Below are 18146 nucleotides of genomic sequence, written 5' to 3'. Positions count from 1 at the left end.
AGAAATTATTAAAAGGGAAGCTTTAATTTATTTTAGGGAGCGTTTACTGGTCTAAGAAAATTCTTCAATTCTGACATAAAACAAAGGTAAACTGGAATAATCACTCTTATGAAGACGTTTTTCCATTACGATGCGTGATCTCTAACTGAAAAAGCGAAATTCAGCTCTTATCAGAAACATGACTACAGCGAAAAAGCAGGCTACAATAACAAAAAGACTAAGAGAGAAAATGCTTTAAAAGAAAAACTTTAAAAAAGTTATATTTTCTATCTACTTTAATAAACGTAAGAGGAGACTTTATTATTGAAGTTAATCTTGAGAGTCCGATTCAGACTACTTTAGCATACATGAGGTGGTATTTTACAGAAAAAATACTTGAAATCATTATTTCAACGAATCTCAGTGTCCTCAGCTAGGACTCATAAAACAGAATAAATATACTGGAGTATTACATTTCAAATAATTTTTTATCAAGATAGTCACTTAATTCTTTGGTCATTTCTGAGTAAAGAAGTTCCGGTAGATAAAACAAGTTGACCGAGGTTTACAAAAACATGACTGCTTTTTGGATTCAAGCGGTACATATTCCTAAACAGCAAAATGGGGAAACCAATTCAAAGATTGTCAAAATTAAGCAAAATACTTCCACATATTAAAAAGAAACACAAGTCCTAGATCTAATTAGCAGAAATAATTTGCTTATAAATAAGCGAGGAGTTGAAAAAGTTGTCATTGAAGAACTAACTGGGAATTTTCAAAAAGATGCGGTACATGAGGGAATACACTATCAGCAACTTCCCGTTACTTTCATAGCAAATAGATTTAGTAACAAAGTGCATAGTAAAACAATTTAAGAATGATATTTCCCATAACAGAGACATGGGGGACTACATCACAAATAACACGTCTAAAAATCCATTATTTTAATTACAAATCATTTGAAGAAGGTGTATAATTCTTTTTTCTCATTTGTTTTGCTTTATCAGTCTTAGCCGAGACTTCTTAGTGTAATGAAGTTAAGGTATTTTATTGCAGTTTTGGTTATCACATGCTCTTGACTTGAAAGTTTGTTCTTCTTCAGCTGAGGAATATACAATTATATAGTATATGACAAAGCTGATTATTACTGACATGATGGGAAAAAATTCATTTCTTTGAATAGCTTTTTCACCTTTGGTTCACATTGAAAATAAGTAGCCTGACATTATTTCTACCTACTTAAAACACAACTATACTTACTTTTATTGTTCACTGTTTTTAATCAGAAATTAGAAACAAAACGTGGCCTATTCCTTTTTTTACTACAAGAGTAAAGAAAAGGCAAAATGTTTACATTTAAATTTGAACACTTTATAAAAAAAAACGCTATAAAAAAACTTCTTTTGTGGCTCAAAAAATTTCAAGCTTTTACTTATTTTTTCTCCAGAGTGTTCTTTATAAAGAGGAAAGGTTTCAGTTTCTAAATATCTTTTCTCCTTTTGGGTCAGCTAGACATTATACTCGCACCATAGCTTTTCAACTTATGGAGATTCAGCATTGAGATTTCATTCTATTGTTTTAATTATAAGATTCAATAAAAAAAAAAACTTTATTTAACTGAAGGTAAGGAGTGACATTAAAACTTAAAACGAACACAAATTACTCCGTATATTAAAGGGACTGTTCCCTCCTCAACGTCCCGCTCTTTTAGGTATTAAATAAAAAAAACTAATCATTTTAGCTGAAAGTAAGGAGCGACATTAAAACTTAAAACGAACAGAAATTAATCCGTATATGAAATGGGTTGTCCCCTCTGCAATCCCTCGCTCTTTACGCTAAAGCTTTTAATTGTTTTAAAAAATAGAATTGTGGCAAAGAGTCAAACTTTAGCGTAAAGAGCGAGGGATTGCGGAGGGGACAACCCATTTCATATACGGAGTAATTTCTGTTCGTTTTAAGTTTTAATGTCGCTCCTTACTTTCAGCTAAAAAAAATTTGTTTTTTTTTTAATTTAATTTCTGAACGTTTTTGAATTAATGCATGTTTGGTTTTAGCTCTCCGCACATAAATTATTAAAATGAAATTTGTCTATTAATTCTTTTTTTGGCTAAATGGCTTTCTCTTAGTTTCGATCAGACGATTTTGAGAAATAAGGGGTGGAGAAGGAGGTCTAGTTGCCCTCCAATTTTTCGGTTACTTAAAAATGCAACTAGAGCTTTTAATTTTTAACGAATGTTTTTACTAGTAAAAAATATACGTAACTTAAGAATTAACTTACGTAACAAACTTTCATAATCAGGGGCTTTGTACCCTCGTTAATACCTCGCTCTTTACACTAAATCGTAAGTTTTGTCCCAATTCTTTAAGAATGACCCCTGAATCAGAAAGGCCGTAGAATAAATAGTTGAAATTACTAAAAATACTTTAGCATAAAGAGCAAGGTATTTATCTCCTCCTAAATACCTCGATCTTTATGCTAAAGTATTTTTAGAACCCCTTATATGCTTAATAATCTCTGTTCGTTTTAAGTTTCAATGCTACTCCTTCCTTTCATTTGAAAAAACGTTTTCATGTTTATTTTTCATTGTTTTCTTATAGTAATGCTAGAAAATCCTGTGCCCTTTTCATTGAATTTTTCTTCCCCCATGACAGATTCCTCCAAGGAAAGATCCTCCAACATAGCCCCCTCCCCTTAACCCCACCCCCAAACAAAATAAAATCCCCCTGAAAACGTTTGTACACTTCCCAATAACCATTACTATATGTAAACACTGGTCAAAGTTTGTAACTTGCAGCCCCTCCCCCAGGGATTGTGGGGGAGTAATTCATCCCCAAAGACATAGTTATTATGGTTTTCGACTATGCTGAACAAAATGTCTATCTCAAAATTTTGATTCGTTGACTTTGGGAAAAAAATGAGCGTGGGAGGGGGCCTAGATGCCCTCTAATTTTTTGGTCACTTAAAAAGGGCACTAGAACTTTTGATTTGCGTTAGAATGAGCCCTCTTGCGACATTCTAGGACTACTTGGTCGATATGATGACCCCTGGGGAAAAAAAACAAATAAACACGCACTCGTGATTTGTCTTCTGGCAAAAAATATAAAATTCCACATTTTTGTAGATAGGAGCTTGAAACTTCTACAGTAGGGTTCTCTGATACGCTGAATCTGATGGTGTCATTTTTGTTAAGATTCTACAACTTTTAGAGGGTGTTTCCCCCTATTTTCTTAAATAAGGCAAATTTTCTCAGGCTCGTAACTTTTGATGGGTAAGACTAAACTTGATGAAACTTATATATTTAAAATCAGCATTAAAATGCGATTCTTTTGATGTAGCTATTGATATCAAAATTCAATTTTTTAGAGTTTTGGTTACTATTGAGCCGGGTCGCTCCTTACTCACAGTTCGTTACCACGAACTGTTTGAAAGTTCGACTCTTTCTCTCAATTCTACTTTATAAGACAGTAAATAGCTTTAACGTAAAGAGCGGGACGTGTAGGAAGGGACAGCCCTTTAATACATGGAGTAATTTCTCTTCGTTTTAAGTTTTATTGTCACTCCTTACTTTCAGTTACAAAACTTGTTTTTTTTTTAATTTCTGAATGTTTTTGAATTGATGCATTTTTGATTTTTGGCTCTCCGCAAATGAATAATACAACGAAATTAGCGTATTTATTTTTTGTTTTTGCTAAATGGCTTTCTCTTAGTTTTGATCAGCCGATTTTGAGAAAAAGGGTGGGGGAGGAGGCTTAGTTGCCCTCCAATTTTTCGGTTACTTATAAAGGCAAATGGAATTTTTAATTTTTAACGAGCTTTTTTATTAGTTAAAAATATACGTAACTTATAAATTAACATACGTAACGAACTTCTAAATTCGTATATTTTTATTATGATATGAAGGGGTTTGCACACTCGTTAATAACCCGCTCTTTACACCAAAGCTTTAATTTTGTCCCAATTCTTTACGATTGACCCCTGAATCACACAGGCTGAAGAATAAATAGTTGAAATTACCAAAAATACTTTAGCATAAAGAACAAGGCATTTAGGAAGAGATGAACCCCCCATATGCGTAATAATCTCTGTTTCTTTAAGTTTTTAAGTTCGTTTAATGCTGGTCCTTACTTTCAGTGGAAAAACCTTTTCATATTTATTTTTTCATTGTTTTTTTTTAAATAGTGCTAGAAAATCCTGCACCCCCTTAATGGAATTTCTTTTCTCCCATGAAAAAGTCCTCCAAGGTAAGATACTCCCACCCCCACCCCTAAACCCTACTCCCCAACTGAAAAAAAAAACCTTAAAAGGTCTGTACACTTCCAAATAATTTGTACAAACCATTGCTGTATGTAAACACTGGTCAAAGTTTTTAACTTATTTTCGTCTTGACTTTTAATGTTGCTCCTTACTTTCAGTAAGAAAATGTGTTTTATTTTAACTTAATTTCTATTCGTTTTTCAAATAAGGCAGGTAAATCTAGCTCACCCTCCATTAAATATACACCCACCTTTCACGGGAAACTCCTCCGTGAAAATTTCATCCACATTAAATACACTACACACACACCCCGTCAAGTTCCCTCTAGGCAGTTCTATCCTCGCTGAAAATCCCCCTCCCTGTAAAATTTCTTGCGGACGATTCAGCCTGGAATAATTTAATTTGAAAAGACTATAATCTCTAATCAGTTTCTCGATCACTCCGTAAATACTCCCTTCCGTAGATTTTTCTTTTCCGCAAATAAATACGTACGGAAAACAACCCCAGGATAATTCCCCCACATAATTTCCCTGAAACATCTGCACATGCAAAATTGAGTTGACAAAGATAATGTAAGACAATCAACAAGAACTTCGTATAGGAATTTGGTCAAATTCTCCCAGTGTAAAATTTTTCCCGGAAAGTTCACCCTTACTCCCCCCAAGAAAAAATAATTTCCATCTCCAAAGACGATTATCCAATGAAAATACCCCAGGCACAAACTCTCCCTCGCCAAAAAATTTCTGTATGCTCCCAAATAATAAATACTATACGTAAACAATGGGCAAATATCATAACTTATAGGCCTCTCCTCACGGACTGTGGGGGATTATTCTACCTCAAAAGACATAGCAATTTGATGTTCCAACTATACTAAAATAATGACTATCTCAGATTTTTGGCAAAATATATTTGGGAAATAAATGGGTGTAGGAGGGGGACCAGCTGCCCTCCAATCTTTTTTGTCACTTAAAAAAAGGGAACTAGAACTTTCAATCTGCGTTCAAATGCACCCCTCCCGATCTTCTACGACCATTATCTTGGTACGATCGCCCCTGGGGTGAAAAAACAAATAAACACGCACCCTTGATCTGTCTTCTGGGAAAATAGCAAAATTCCACATTTTTGTACATATGAGGTTGAAACTTCTATAGTAGGGTTCTCGGGTACGCTGAATCTATGCTGTGATTTTCATCAAGATTTCTTGAATTTTACGAGCCAATTCCCCCCTTTTTTCAAAAATCAGGCAAATTTTCTCAGTCTCGTAAATTTTGATGGGTAACACTAAACTCGGGTTTTTAGAGTTGCTCCTTATCCCTTACAATTAAGCCGAGCCACTTCTTGCTTACAGTTCGTTACCACAAACTGTTCGATATATACGCACTAGGTGCTTAGAAAATCTTAAAAAGAATTCCCGTGGCCGTTGCTGTTGCGTCAAAAATATTGCCTGATAAATTGCCTAGTCCCACAGAAATATACAATTACTTGACAAAGTAAAATAAGGTAATTCTGCAACTAAATGATCCTGACAGTTATAAAATGATTATGGTTGAATACCTGTTCGGATCTAGAGCTAATCTCATTTTCATTGAAAAACAACGAAAAATAAAATCTGTCAAGTGCTTTAATTTTGGTGTGAACCCTTTTAAAGGGTTTTTTACTTTTTCAAAGGAACACAGATTAAAAATTGATACACATTAGCAAAGATTCATTTAAAAAATGTTTACAAAAATTGATTTTCTATGTGACAAAAATATACAATTATTAAGTTTTACTAGAGATTTACAGGTTTTTTTTAAGTAGAAATTAAAGTGAAAAACAACAACAAATCACATACAATGGTGTTACACACTCGATTAAAATAAACAATTAGGTAAATAAGGTATAATAAATAATGTAAATAATGATTGGTTTATGGATGCTTTACAGAAAGGCATTCGGTAGAGTTAAAATCTTGGTTTTGTTTACATGCCTAATCAGAACGAAGAATTATGCTCCAATTATGTTCAACTAGAAAAATCTCTGAAGAAAATTTTTTTTTACATTGTTCCTAGTTTAATAAAGACAAATATAACAAATAACATTTTAAATATGTCAATTATATTTTCTACATATTGAAAAAAACGAAATATTTTTCAAATAAATACTAATTTAATAGTCTGGAACATTATTATTTGTTGATATGTAATAAAAAAAGTTATTATCATAAGGACCAACCCGCAAATTCTGATTTCGGCTAATGTTTTTGATGAGAGAGCAAGCACTAATGCTTGGTCATAAAATCAATTATTCCAACGGAACCTATTAATGAGAGTCGTTAACGCTGGTTTCAGTATAAATATTTCATTAGCATCAATTCGCATTTGTGTACACAACAGTGAATAAAATAATTTAATCAATTTGTTTATTCTTTTTCTTTTTTTTCGATTTTAAACACATGTTCAGATCTTCGTGAAAAACCTTTGTATCAATTCATTGATGGATTTTATTTTCTCAAATAGGAAAGTATTATAAGCTATATTTACCTTCTTATCATTTCCCTGTCCACATAAAATGCTGGGTGACTTATAAATATCTTCATAAGTATGATCTTGATTTTGCACCCATGTTTTTGATTCCTCTTTCAATTCAGAATGAGAATTTACACCATTTTCAGTACATTCCAGCAAATCTGTAGGGCTTGCTTCATCATTACTTTCTGATTCGCAACTTCCTTCGCATCCGGATGAGGAGGAAGAGAGCGCATTCCTTTGCAACGTCGGATTACCCCTCGTGCTCCTTGAACAGACAGAGGCACGATCACTGTCAAATAACTCTCTTAGTGACGTTCTTGATGCTGTTCTTGGATCATGAAGATAAAACGGTCCAGATTCATTATTATTTCTATCAGAGTGTGGCTTTGAGCTACTTACTGGAATGTTTTCATATTCTCGTCTGTAAATATTCTCAGTTTTCCTCGGGGCTACTACCCTTTTGTCATGAGACAATGTCATGCCTGAATATATACTTGATGGACTGTCACTAAGACGAGATCTAGATCTGGATCTAGAGTTTCTAGATCCTCTAGCGCTCTCTATGTCACAAATCCGGCTTTCTATATAATGCGATCGGTCGCTCTTTGACGACCTGCTTATCAAAGACCGGATTGAACTGTTTTCACTTTGCTGACTGGGCGGATGAAGATAAAAAGGCTCACTCCCAGATGATGAAAGAACTGAATCAGAAGAGCCACTTGCTGTAGAGGTTGGACGACATCTTGAATTGCAAGAGCCAGATAATGAACTGCAATCACAAGTACCACTTTCCTGGAAAGTATTTAAAATCGCTAGATTGCTTTATTAAAAACAAATCCAAATATTTTAAGACCGTGTCAGACTTTAACATTTTTCTCTAATACACTCGCAATACCGATAAATAAGAGAAAGCAGAAAAATTGTCAAGAAAACCTTATATATAAATGAGTGGAAAAATTCCTTTCTTTATTGATGTAACAAATTACAACAAAAGCAATCTACATGTAATTTCTTTCGAAAATAGTCAAGATCCAGATATACTTTTTACTTAAAGGAATTACGTATTCCACACACCGGGAGCTCTGAATCACAAACAAGCCCTTATATTCATCTCGTATATTATGACTGTGAGGCATAATTAAAAAATAAGCGTGAGCACAAAGGCAGCAGATTTGGAAAATAATCCAACATAGACAAATTAAGTTAGAAATAAATTTATAAAAATTTTGTCCCTATAAGTTTTTCCTGGTATTTATTACATTTTTTAAGTCATTGCATGCATGAATAATATTTAAGGGTGACCCTGCGAACAGGTAACAAAATAAGTTTCGAAAAGAGAAACTTCCTTGAAACGAATTTAAAATAAACTTTCTCTGAATTTATCTCCCATAAGAAAATTTCCTGTTAGCCCTCCCTCCCCCAGACATAAAATTAAATATTTGATCCCAAGACCCCACGGTATACGAAAAAATAAATAACCCATAAACATCCTTAAATGCACGCATGCATGTATACATACACACGCTTACAGCCACGCATATTAAAGTCACAGTCAGATCAAAGAAGTTAAAGAAAAACCACTTATATATTCATATTCATTTATTCACGCAATATTCATGCAAAAACTAGTATTACTTGTTTTGCATATAATTAAAGCTGAGAAAAAAAGGCCAAGAAACAAGACTACATCTCAGAGACCTTCAGAGAAGAAAAACATACAACTGTTATTCCTTTTGTAATATCAACTGGGCAAACAAAAAAGAAAAATGTTAGAAACCAAATATCAGCAAAAATAAATAAGAATTGCCGTTACCAATTCTCAGTTGGGCTGACTGAGAAGGCCTATGCTTTTTGCAGAGTCATAGAAATAAAAAAAGGCAATAACGGCAAACTTACAATTTGTCACAACAATTGAAATATTTTGTTCAACCGTAAAAGTAAAGAAAAACTCAGTATTCTCAAATATTTGCAATATCAATATTTCACCACTAGATTAAAATGAACTATATCAGAGTGAAATAGACCACTAGACTAAATGAACTAAGCAGTGGCCTAAGGTCTTTGACGAGTTTTCTTTTCTTTCTCTTCCGAGGTAAACAAAAAGCTAATCAAAAACCAAAGTGCACAAAGAAAAGAGTGGTCAATTTTCATTTTTCAGCATTTTGATCAAAAAATGTTTTTCTTTTTTCCTATTATAAAAGTAAGCTAAACATAACAACTCTCTATTTTGGTAAAAAGCCACAGGCATCTATTTGAAATAAGAGTAAGAAGTTCTAGTAGAAAATAGTAAAAATAAAATGAATTAAAGCATTTTTTTATCACGAACAAATTACAAGAGTTCTACGAGCAGTATTTCAGTTATTTTCAAAAACTTTTACAGTATGGAAGAAGGAAGAAACCGAATTTAAAATTAAAAATAAAATGAATTAAAGGCATATTTTCTTATCACAAAAAAATTAGTATAGTTGTATGGACGAAATTTCCGCCAAATTTTTACATAGATTTTCTTTTCAGAGGGGGGGAGGGGGGCTAAGCATGTAATTCTGACTTTAACTCAATTGTGGTGTACTAAAGATGAATTTATATACAATTTCCAGAGACCTTCTAAACTTTTTGAGCGAAGAGGCAGCCCCTGGCAGAGCATTTTGGATAAGAAAATAACTATAAGTATGACTTACAAATTTATTATACCTAGGCGTATCCATAGTTATTAAGAACTTCTTAATTGCAAGGAATACATTTCGAAATAGCACATTTAATTCGTTTTCGTTAAATAAACCCAATAATACCGTTTAGCAAACGGGGCTGCTAGCAGGCGTTCTTACTGTGCAGGTTGAAAGATAATTTATTAATGCAAGACTTGTTTTTCTTGAAAAGAAATTTAATAGCGAAAGTCTTAAAAGAATTAACCACAAATCCACAATTAAAAGGTAATTAAAAGATTTGCTTATATGTTTACGTTAAATTAGGTAGGTGAAAATTGTACAGCACAAGTCCGTTTGAAATGCTGCCATCTTTTAATGAATTGCACCGTTTGTTTATAAACAATATAAAGCTGGGATTATAAGCTGGTAACAGCTGGTAAAAGCTGATTACAACTGATGAATACAATCTTGTATAGAAAAAAATGGAAAGTCAAAATATATTTCGGTTTATTTTCGGTTTAGTAACAGCACATTTATAACCTTCGAGGGCTTTTGGAAGCCGTTCAATTTGGAGGGCTTGCATTAGTGAGGTTATTAGGTTTAAATTACATGGTAATTTGATAAACATAGAATCAGCAGTAAATCACAATGATAACCACAAATCTTTTTTGGATCCCTCGTACATTTAAAAGGAGTTAAAGATACTCTATATTTTAATGTTTGTTCCTCATATTTTTAAGTTAATATTATGTCAACAATTATTTCTTGCTTGTTGTCTACAGAACTAAGCGTGATAAACGAAGTATAAGCCTTTAAGTTCTTAGTGCAACTTTATTTTACCTAAACACGGATTATGCGACTCAGATAATCTGACGAGACAGTTAGTTCAGTTTTCATTCTGAAACTAAGTTTATGTTAGCAAAACAGGATTTGTTTCTCAGAGAAACAGAGGAAGGATTTGTAGATGATTTTGTCGCTTCTTCTTACCTCATACAGCCAGAATTTTTACCAGAATTGTTTTTTTTCAAAAAAACTCAACGATTACAATTAATCCGAAAAAAATTACTAGGTCATTTAATTGAACAGATAAGTTGCAAGAATAGCGAAACAATTACAAAAGTCCTAAACACTTAAGTTCCGTAAGAACCGACTTGTTTTTAGAGGATCTCATATCCACAAAGCTCTAAATTTGAGAACAGCACAAGAGACAGGTAAACAAAATGACAAATGTAGTAAATTATAGGAGAAGTGGTACGCGTTGCCAAATTTGGAGGCGAGGCGGTTTGAAGCCCTTCTCATCCGCTTTGGTGATTTGATTTTTCTTTTAAAATGTATTAATAATCTCAGCGTTTAAAAAGACTTATAACGGAAAAGCCATGGTATTCTGTTTGGAGCAGTTTCAAATGCATCTTCTAGGTTCTTGCTGAATATCGGATCTTTGGTACACAAGTTAGTGCTCCTATAGCTATAAATTTAGGGGAGCAGATTGCTAACATGGAGACGCAAAGGCATCTAAACAAGGTTAGCAGCTTGCTAATTGTGGCATACTTTCAAAACCCATAAATAAAATAAAATAGATGGCATGCTGGTACCCCCTGGATATAAGGTAGGGCGGCATTTCTAACAAATGTCAATTTTTAATTCTTATATTTTATCGTATTTTTTCTTAGTTTGGGGGAAGGGCTGTGGAGGTGACGATAAAATACCTAAAAAAATTTCCTGAGCACCATAACTATCAGTCAGTATGCCTATTTTTAGACAACTTAATTTTTTGTTATTTTTTTATTTTGAAATCAGCAAATTCCGACTTTGGATACAAAGAGGCCTGACCACAAAAGGCTATCGAAGATAATCTTTAACTTTTGGTGACCAGTGTCACTTGCCGTAGCTGGTCGGTAAAATCAATGTCGGTTCTTTGGTAGCCATTTATTATCAAAGAGCCAAATTTGGTTTTACCGTACCTTATATTATATTATATTATTATATTATATTGGTTATGAATACAAAAATGTCACGCAAGCACTAGAATTCAATGTAAACACACTAGCGTTGGGTTAGTAAAGAGCTAAGTTCCTCCTATGCATTATTATTTTTCCCTGGCAAATTGTGCAGAAGAAGTAGTCGTCGTAACAATGGAGGAGGGGAGCCGTAACACATAAACAAACTTGGGTTAAAGCATGGTCCCGAAAATAGTGTCGGTAAATTATAGGCTAAACACTTTTTCTTCGGAACAGCTTGAAGCTTATAACCTTAAGTCGTCGGGCCAAAGAAATCCTAATATACACCAATGATTTTAATATCGAGGGAACTGAATCCTTAAAAATGGAACCCAAATTAGCAATTTTATATATTTTTGATCGATATTGAACTTAAAGCCTTAACTCCCTCGTCCAAGAAGGCCCCGATGTCCAAGAAAAAAGTGATTGGATTTACCCAAAAGTAAAGTCAGAAAGAGACCAAAAAGCTTTTTTTCAAACGACTTGAAACTAATATCCCTAAGTTCCTGTGCCAAGGGACCTGATTAAAAAAATAGGGTCCTTAGAACAAAACGGCATTGATGCAAAGAAAAAAAGGGAAACCCAACTCCAATGGGCAAACTTTCACAGCCCAAAATTGGGGCAGAATATGGGGCCCAAAATGACAGACCCAAAAAACGACCAGAAATGCAGTCCAAAAATTAGCCACAAAGCATCTGCTTGAGCAGCTAATCTGCTTCAAATTTCTAACAGATGATTCTCTGAGCCAAGGGGACCTTCGATTTTATTGTTGCGGGTCCAAAAATTGAAAAAAAACTTTCTGGCTCTAGTCAGTCTGAAGACATGGACCAAAGGGATCCCGATAATTAAAAAGAGAAAGCTTCAATTTGCCTTAAAATAGGCCAAAAAACGTATTGTTTTTTTTGAAAGGCTCGAGATCTAAATGTGTAGGCAATGGCCAGTGGCGGTTCTAGGCTTAGGCAGGGGGCACCTGCCCGCTAGTTTTTCTGACATCTGACATTAAATTCCTTTTACTTTATATTTTTAAACTCCTATGGTATACCTTGCCCCCCCCCTAAATTATGAGGCCTAAAACCGCTAAAGTCTATAGGTCTCAGGGTCAAATGAACCCTAATATACAACCAAATTGTAGGTTGGGAGCAAAAGCCAAGATGAAGAATTTCAAAGACACAGCTAATCTTTTCTTCTTTTTTTTAGTTTCACAAAAATGTAGTAGAATTTGCAAACCAAGAGATATTATGAAAGAGAAAGGCGTATCACAAAAGCAAACATTCAATCTTAGGAGGTAGTAATAGATATAATTTCGTATAAAGTTTTCAAGAGCAAGCCTACCTTAATTAGTTAAAAATCTTTAGGTCTACTAAAAACTTAATCTATAACTTCGAGAGACTACATCAGCAGCATAACAGATGGGTGAAGGGAATCAATCACCATCTTACAGAGAAGAATGCCTATTTTCATATCATTGTTTTTATTAGACTCTTTCTCAGCTCAAAATTTGTATATTAATCTTCCTATCCACTTATTTTAAGCAGAAGAGTCGCAAATTTTTACCCAATCATTCCATAAGGGTCATCGAGTGTCTTAACGGAGGTTCAGAAAATTAATAGTAAGTTTTGGGAAGAGAAAGTATGTTGTGGACTAGTGCAAACAAACTAAAAAAAAAGAAGATGTAATTTAAGAAACCTGACAAGAGGAGCCTTTACTGCAAACGCAGCTTCTTGTTGACCTCTTAAGCATGCCATTGGGAGTAACTAAATCGGATGTTCCTGTTTCCGATCCGTTCTGGACAAGCAGGGTAAGACACTGAAAAAAAAACATTATATAAAACAAATATCCAATAATAGAAACAATAAAAAAAACTTTACAACTTTGTTCAATTCATTTTATCCTCATTAAAAAAATTAATTTAATATAAAAATCATTCCCAAACCATGGATTTATTTAATATCCCATTTAGATGAAAAATTGCAAATTTCCACTTAATAGCACTTCAAAGTATGCCAATAGGCTTTCAGTTTTTTTTTTTTTGCATATTATTGATCAAACGAGGCTAGTGGGAGTTATGATAATTTCCCTTTTGACCGTTTCTAATACTAAAAAAGGAAAAAAAAATTCTGAATGAGACATCTATTATTGCTGCAAATATATGAATTCTTCACAGGTTTAGCACAATCATTATTCTTGTTCTCATATGTTACCTCTGCTCTAAAACTCGAAATTTTATCATATGAAGAAAATTGGAAAATTTGAAGAAAAATAGAAAATACGGCTTTCAAATAATTTCGATGATAATATATAATAGCAAGGAGGAGGGGGGGCGGGGTGATATTGGCAAATTAAGAAAACTTTTGCGCACTCTTCCATACCAGGGTAGTTTCTTGCCTGTACTAAACGCTATTTTTTCTTGTGTTTGGATAAGTTGTACATTTTTTTGCTATTCAATTCTCTAAAGGAAATACGAAAAATGACCTCAGATTGGAGCACAAATTAATCTTTTTCAAAGAAGATTTATTTGTTGTGAATTATTCTTTTTCCACTGAACCTAGTCATTCAATTTAAATGCCATTAGATTACAAGTTTGCCAGTGCGGCTGAAGGAAGGGTTTTCTTCAAGTGCTCTGGGCTTCGAAGCGGAGGACGAAATCAATGCATAATCTTATTTTGATTAGTCTTATCAAAGACTAATGCTGTTTCTTAGAAAATATTTTATCAACTTTGAATGTCTATGTTCCTATTCCTTAGGCGGGGTGCAAATCAGACTCTAAGTTGTACTAGTCCCAAACGGCTGCCTAATTCCTTTACATTTTGATTGTGGCGTTGTTACAGCTCAAACGTTACATATATTTCACACAAAAATCATTTTTAAATTTTACATTAGTGTGAAATATTTTAGTCTTTCTTTTGTCCGGATGGAAAATTTTCCCATTGAAAGGTAAATGATTTCGTGGAATGAAAAGAAAGAATAAACAAAGAGACACCTTACATGTTTGAATTTCATGAGTATCTATAAGCGACGACTAGTGTCTTTCCTTTGAATCACATAGGCAACGTTATCTTTCAAGCAAGTTCATCAAAAAGACTATTAAATATTCACAGGTCAGAAAATAAATTCAAACTGAACTTAAATATTGAGATCATTTTATTCTGAAAACTTTAAACTTTCATTTTTGATGGATAGACAAGTTTTTGTTAAGAACTTTAAAGCGTAACTCAAACAAAAAGTTAATTTATATTGTTCCCAAACTCCCATGAAAATAACAATTAGCTGAGAGTACTGTTCATTCTGTTTGTTACTTAACAGCATCGAAAAAATCATACAAATGGCACTCTATTCAAGTCTGTAGTATATTCAATAGTATATATATATATATATATATATATATATATATATATATATATATATATATATATATATATATATATATATATATATATATATATATATATATATATATATATATATATATATACATATATATATATATATATATATATATATATATATATATATATATATATATATATATATATATATATATATATCTATATATATAAAAATAAGTTGTCTGTGTGTGTGTGTGTCTGTCGAGTGACGTCATGTTTGTGTGTCGACTGACGTCATATTTTCGACTGACGAAATTACAGACCGGGACATCGGGACACAAATGACGACCGGGACACCGGCACATAGGGAATATAAATGACGACCGGGACATTCAAAGAGAAAGCGACCGGGACACAAGGAATGTTCGATTAGCAATCACCGTCAACAAAGCACCGGGACACAGGGAGTATAAATGACGACCATGACATAAGTAAAAAAAACTAAAAAAAACTAAAAAAAGGGAAAAACTACAAAAAAACTAACAAGAAAAAAAAACTAAAAACTAATAAAAAAACTAAAAAAGCTAAAAAACTAGAAAAACTAAAAAAGAAAAAAAGGAAAAAAATGAAAAATAAAGGAGAAAAACAAAACTAAAAAAAAATAAAAAAAAATAAAAAGAAAAAAGAAAAACAAACTAAAAAAACTAAAAAAAAGTAAAAACCAAAAAAAAACTAAAAAGAAAAAAAGGGGAAAAATACAAAAATTTATTTCCGGGACACAAATGACGACGACACCGGGACACAAGGAATATAAATGACGCCCGGGACACTCAAAGAGAAATCACAGACTGGGACACCGGGACAAAAATGACGACCGGGACACAGGGAATATAAATGACGACCGGGACACAGGGACACAACTACAACGGGGACGCAGGGGGGCACAAGGGGATATATAAATAACGACGGCGACACAGGGAATGGTCGATTAGCAATCACCATCAACAAAGCTCAAGGGTAATCATTAGAATCATGAGGTATAGATCTGAATACGGATTGTTTTCCCATGGACCATTATATGTTGCATGTTCAAGAGTCGGTAAACCTGGCAATCTATTTATATGCACAGACAATGGGACAGCAAAGAATGTTGTATATTCGCAAGTTTTACGTAGTTAAAAACATATATATATATATATCTATCTATATTCACAGGTGGGACATAGGGACACAACTACAATGGCGCGTAACTAATATGGTGCGTAACGACTTACGCGCGCGGGGAGGCTTGGGGGGGCGCGAAGTGCCCCCACCGACTAGGTTTTGGGGTGGCACGAAGCGCCACCCCAACAGCTAGTATATATATATATATAAATATATATATATATATATATATATATATATATATATATATATATATATATATATATATATATATATATATATAATATGACTGCCTGAGGCCAACACAGTTGCGCACACTCCTCCTTCATTCCAATCTATTCAAAGCCTCCCTTTTTAATACCCTCCCAGGAAGTTCCCATTTTCTTTATATCTTTCTTTATGAAATCCTCCCAGCCCAGACGAGGACGACCTGCCTTCAGTTTAGTCCTAGATGGTTGGCTAAAAAGGAAAATCTTCGGCAATCAGTCATCCTTCATCGGCAAAACGTGCCCTAGCCATCTCAAAATTTCTTTCATTGTAGCCCTAGAAAGCGGGATTGAACCACATTTTTCGTACAACCTACTGACTGAAATACGGTCAGTCTGCCAGTTACCCAAAACAATCAGTAGGTAGTTTCTCTGGAAAGCATCTAGTAAATCATCATCCGCTTTTCGGAGCACCCATGCTTCAGAGTTATTTTTGGCCAATGTCATCACTCTACCTTCCAATATTCTAATCCTGGTTTGCAGACTTATCTTCCTATTCTTCCAAACTTTTTTTTAACTGTGAAAAAACACCCTGAGCCTTGGATATTCTACTTTATAAGATATTCACTGCTCCCACCCTCTTTACTGATAATACTACCACGGTAAATGAAGTTGTCCACCTGATCAATCTTTTCGTTAGCCAACGTCACCTTTTCACCTTCATTCATTCCTAGCCTTAGTGACTTTGTCTTCTAAACATTAATTTTCAAATCTATTCTATCACCCTGAACTAGGGAAACCTCTAAAAATTCATTCATTTTGCTCACACTTTCATCTAGGATGTTTAAATCATCAGCATAATCTAATTCCAGGAGAGTTTTTCCTCCCCATTTGATTCCGTGGTCTCCCATTGCCTTTCCTGTGCTGGTTAAAACTCCTTAATCCAATTCTTCCATCCCTTTGTTCTATGACTACCTTACATTAGTTCTGCCCTAGAAATGACGCCTGGACGGATGATAGATAGACTTATCTATCTACAACTGAACTGACATCATTTTCATACAATCCTAATAAGGGCAAACGTCAGATTTGCCCCTATCATTCACTCAAACTATCTGTCTTGGCTTTTTCTACAGTCAGCTACGGCTTGGTGCCCACAAATACTTGCTTTTAATTCAAGTCCATCAAAATGATCCATATAAAGGGGAATAGAACACAACCTTGCTTAGCCCCTGACTTAATACAAAACCAGCTGCTAACCTCATTTCTGACCTCAACCGCGGCAGAATTATTCTCGTACATAGCACTAATCACTTTAATATATTTGTCTGGTATACCATATAAGGATAAGATATTTGCTTAAGCTCTTCTATGAACAGAACCGAACGCTTGATCATAATCTATAAAACTGAGGACCAAAGGTGTTTGACAACTAGGGAACTTCTCAATTATTAACCTAAAAGTTAAAATTTGGTCGACAAATCCTCTACCTTTACAGAAACCTCACTGTTCTTCTCTTAAAACTTTGTCTACAGGATCTCTCAGTCTAAGAAATATCATATTACTAAGTAATTTTCTACCTACAGAGACCAGACTAATACCTCGATATTACAACGCTCACTCTTATCACCTCTCTCATTGTTTAATTTAGGTTTTTCTTAAATGGTTGAATATTTCCCTTTTTCAAAAATCATGTTCATAATACTCAGTAGCTTATTATAACCTCAGAGCAACCGTATTTAAGAAACTCACTTACCACACTATCAGCACCTGGAGCCTTATTATTTTTTAACCCTTTTAGTATTGTCTCGAATTCTTCCTCATAAAACAAATCTTCCTTCACATCCAAGGTATCACAAACTTTTTCATTTTTCTCTATATCTTTTCCTGCAACTGTATCCTGGTTTCGCATATTCTCAAAATGTTCCGCCCATTTCTCTTTAACTCTTGTGACTAATTGTGGCCCCGTTCCTATCTTTAACTGGGACAAGTCCCGATTAACTACCCAGTCTCAACTTATTAACATGCCAGTACAATATCTTACTATTATGCCGTCTTCCT

The 18146-nt window shown here is 33.8% G+C and overlaps 1 protein-coding gene across 1 annotated transcript in view; it reads right to left on the bottom strand.

The window, feature by feature from the left end:
* The window catches only part of LOC136027361 (uncharacterized), a 90082-nt gene that overhangs the window by 46601 nt on the left and 25335 nt on the right, over positions 1 to 18146 (bottom strand). The window contains exons 4-5 of the mRNA XM_065704528.1: positions 13076 to 13195; positions 6760 to 7539 (exon numbers count right to left, since the gene is read on the bottom strand). Of these exons, the coding sequence (XP_065560600.1) occupies positions 6760 to 7539; positions 13076 to 13195 (900 nt within the window). The remainder of the gene's footprint in view (positions 1 to 6759; positions 7540 to 13075; positions 13196 to 18146) is intronic.

The sequence above is a fragment of the Artemia franciscana genome, chromosome 5, assembly GCF_032884065.1.
Source record: "Artemia franciscana chromosome 5, ASM3288406v1, whole genome shotgun sequence".
NCBI lineage: Eukaryota > Metazoa > Arthropoda > Branchiopoda > Anostraca > Artemiidae > Artemia > Artemia franciscana.
This window is presented reverse-complemented; position numbering and strand designations above follow the sequence as displayed.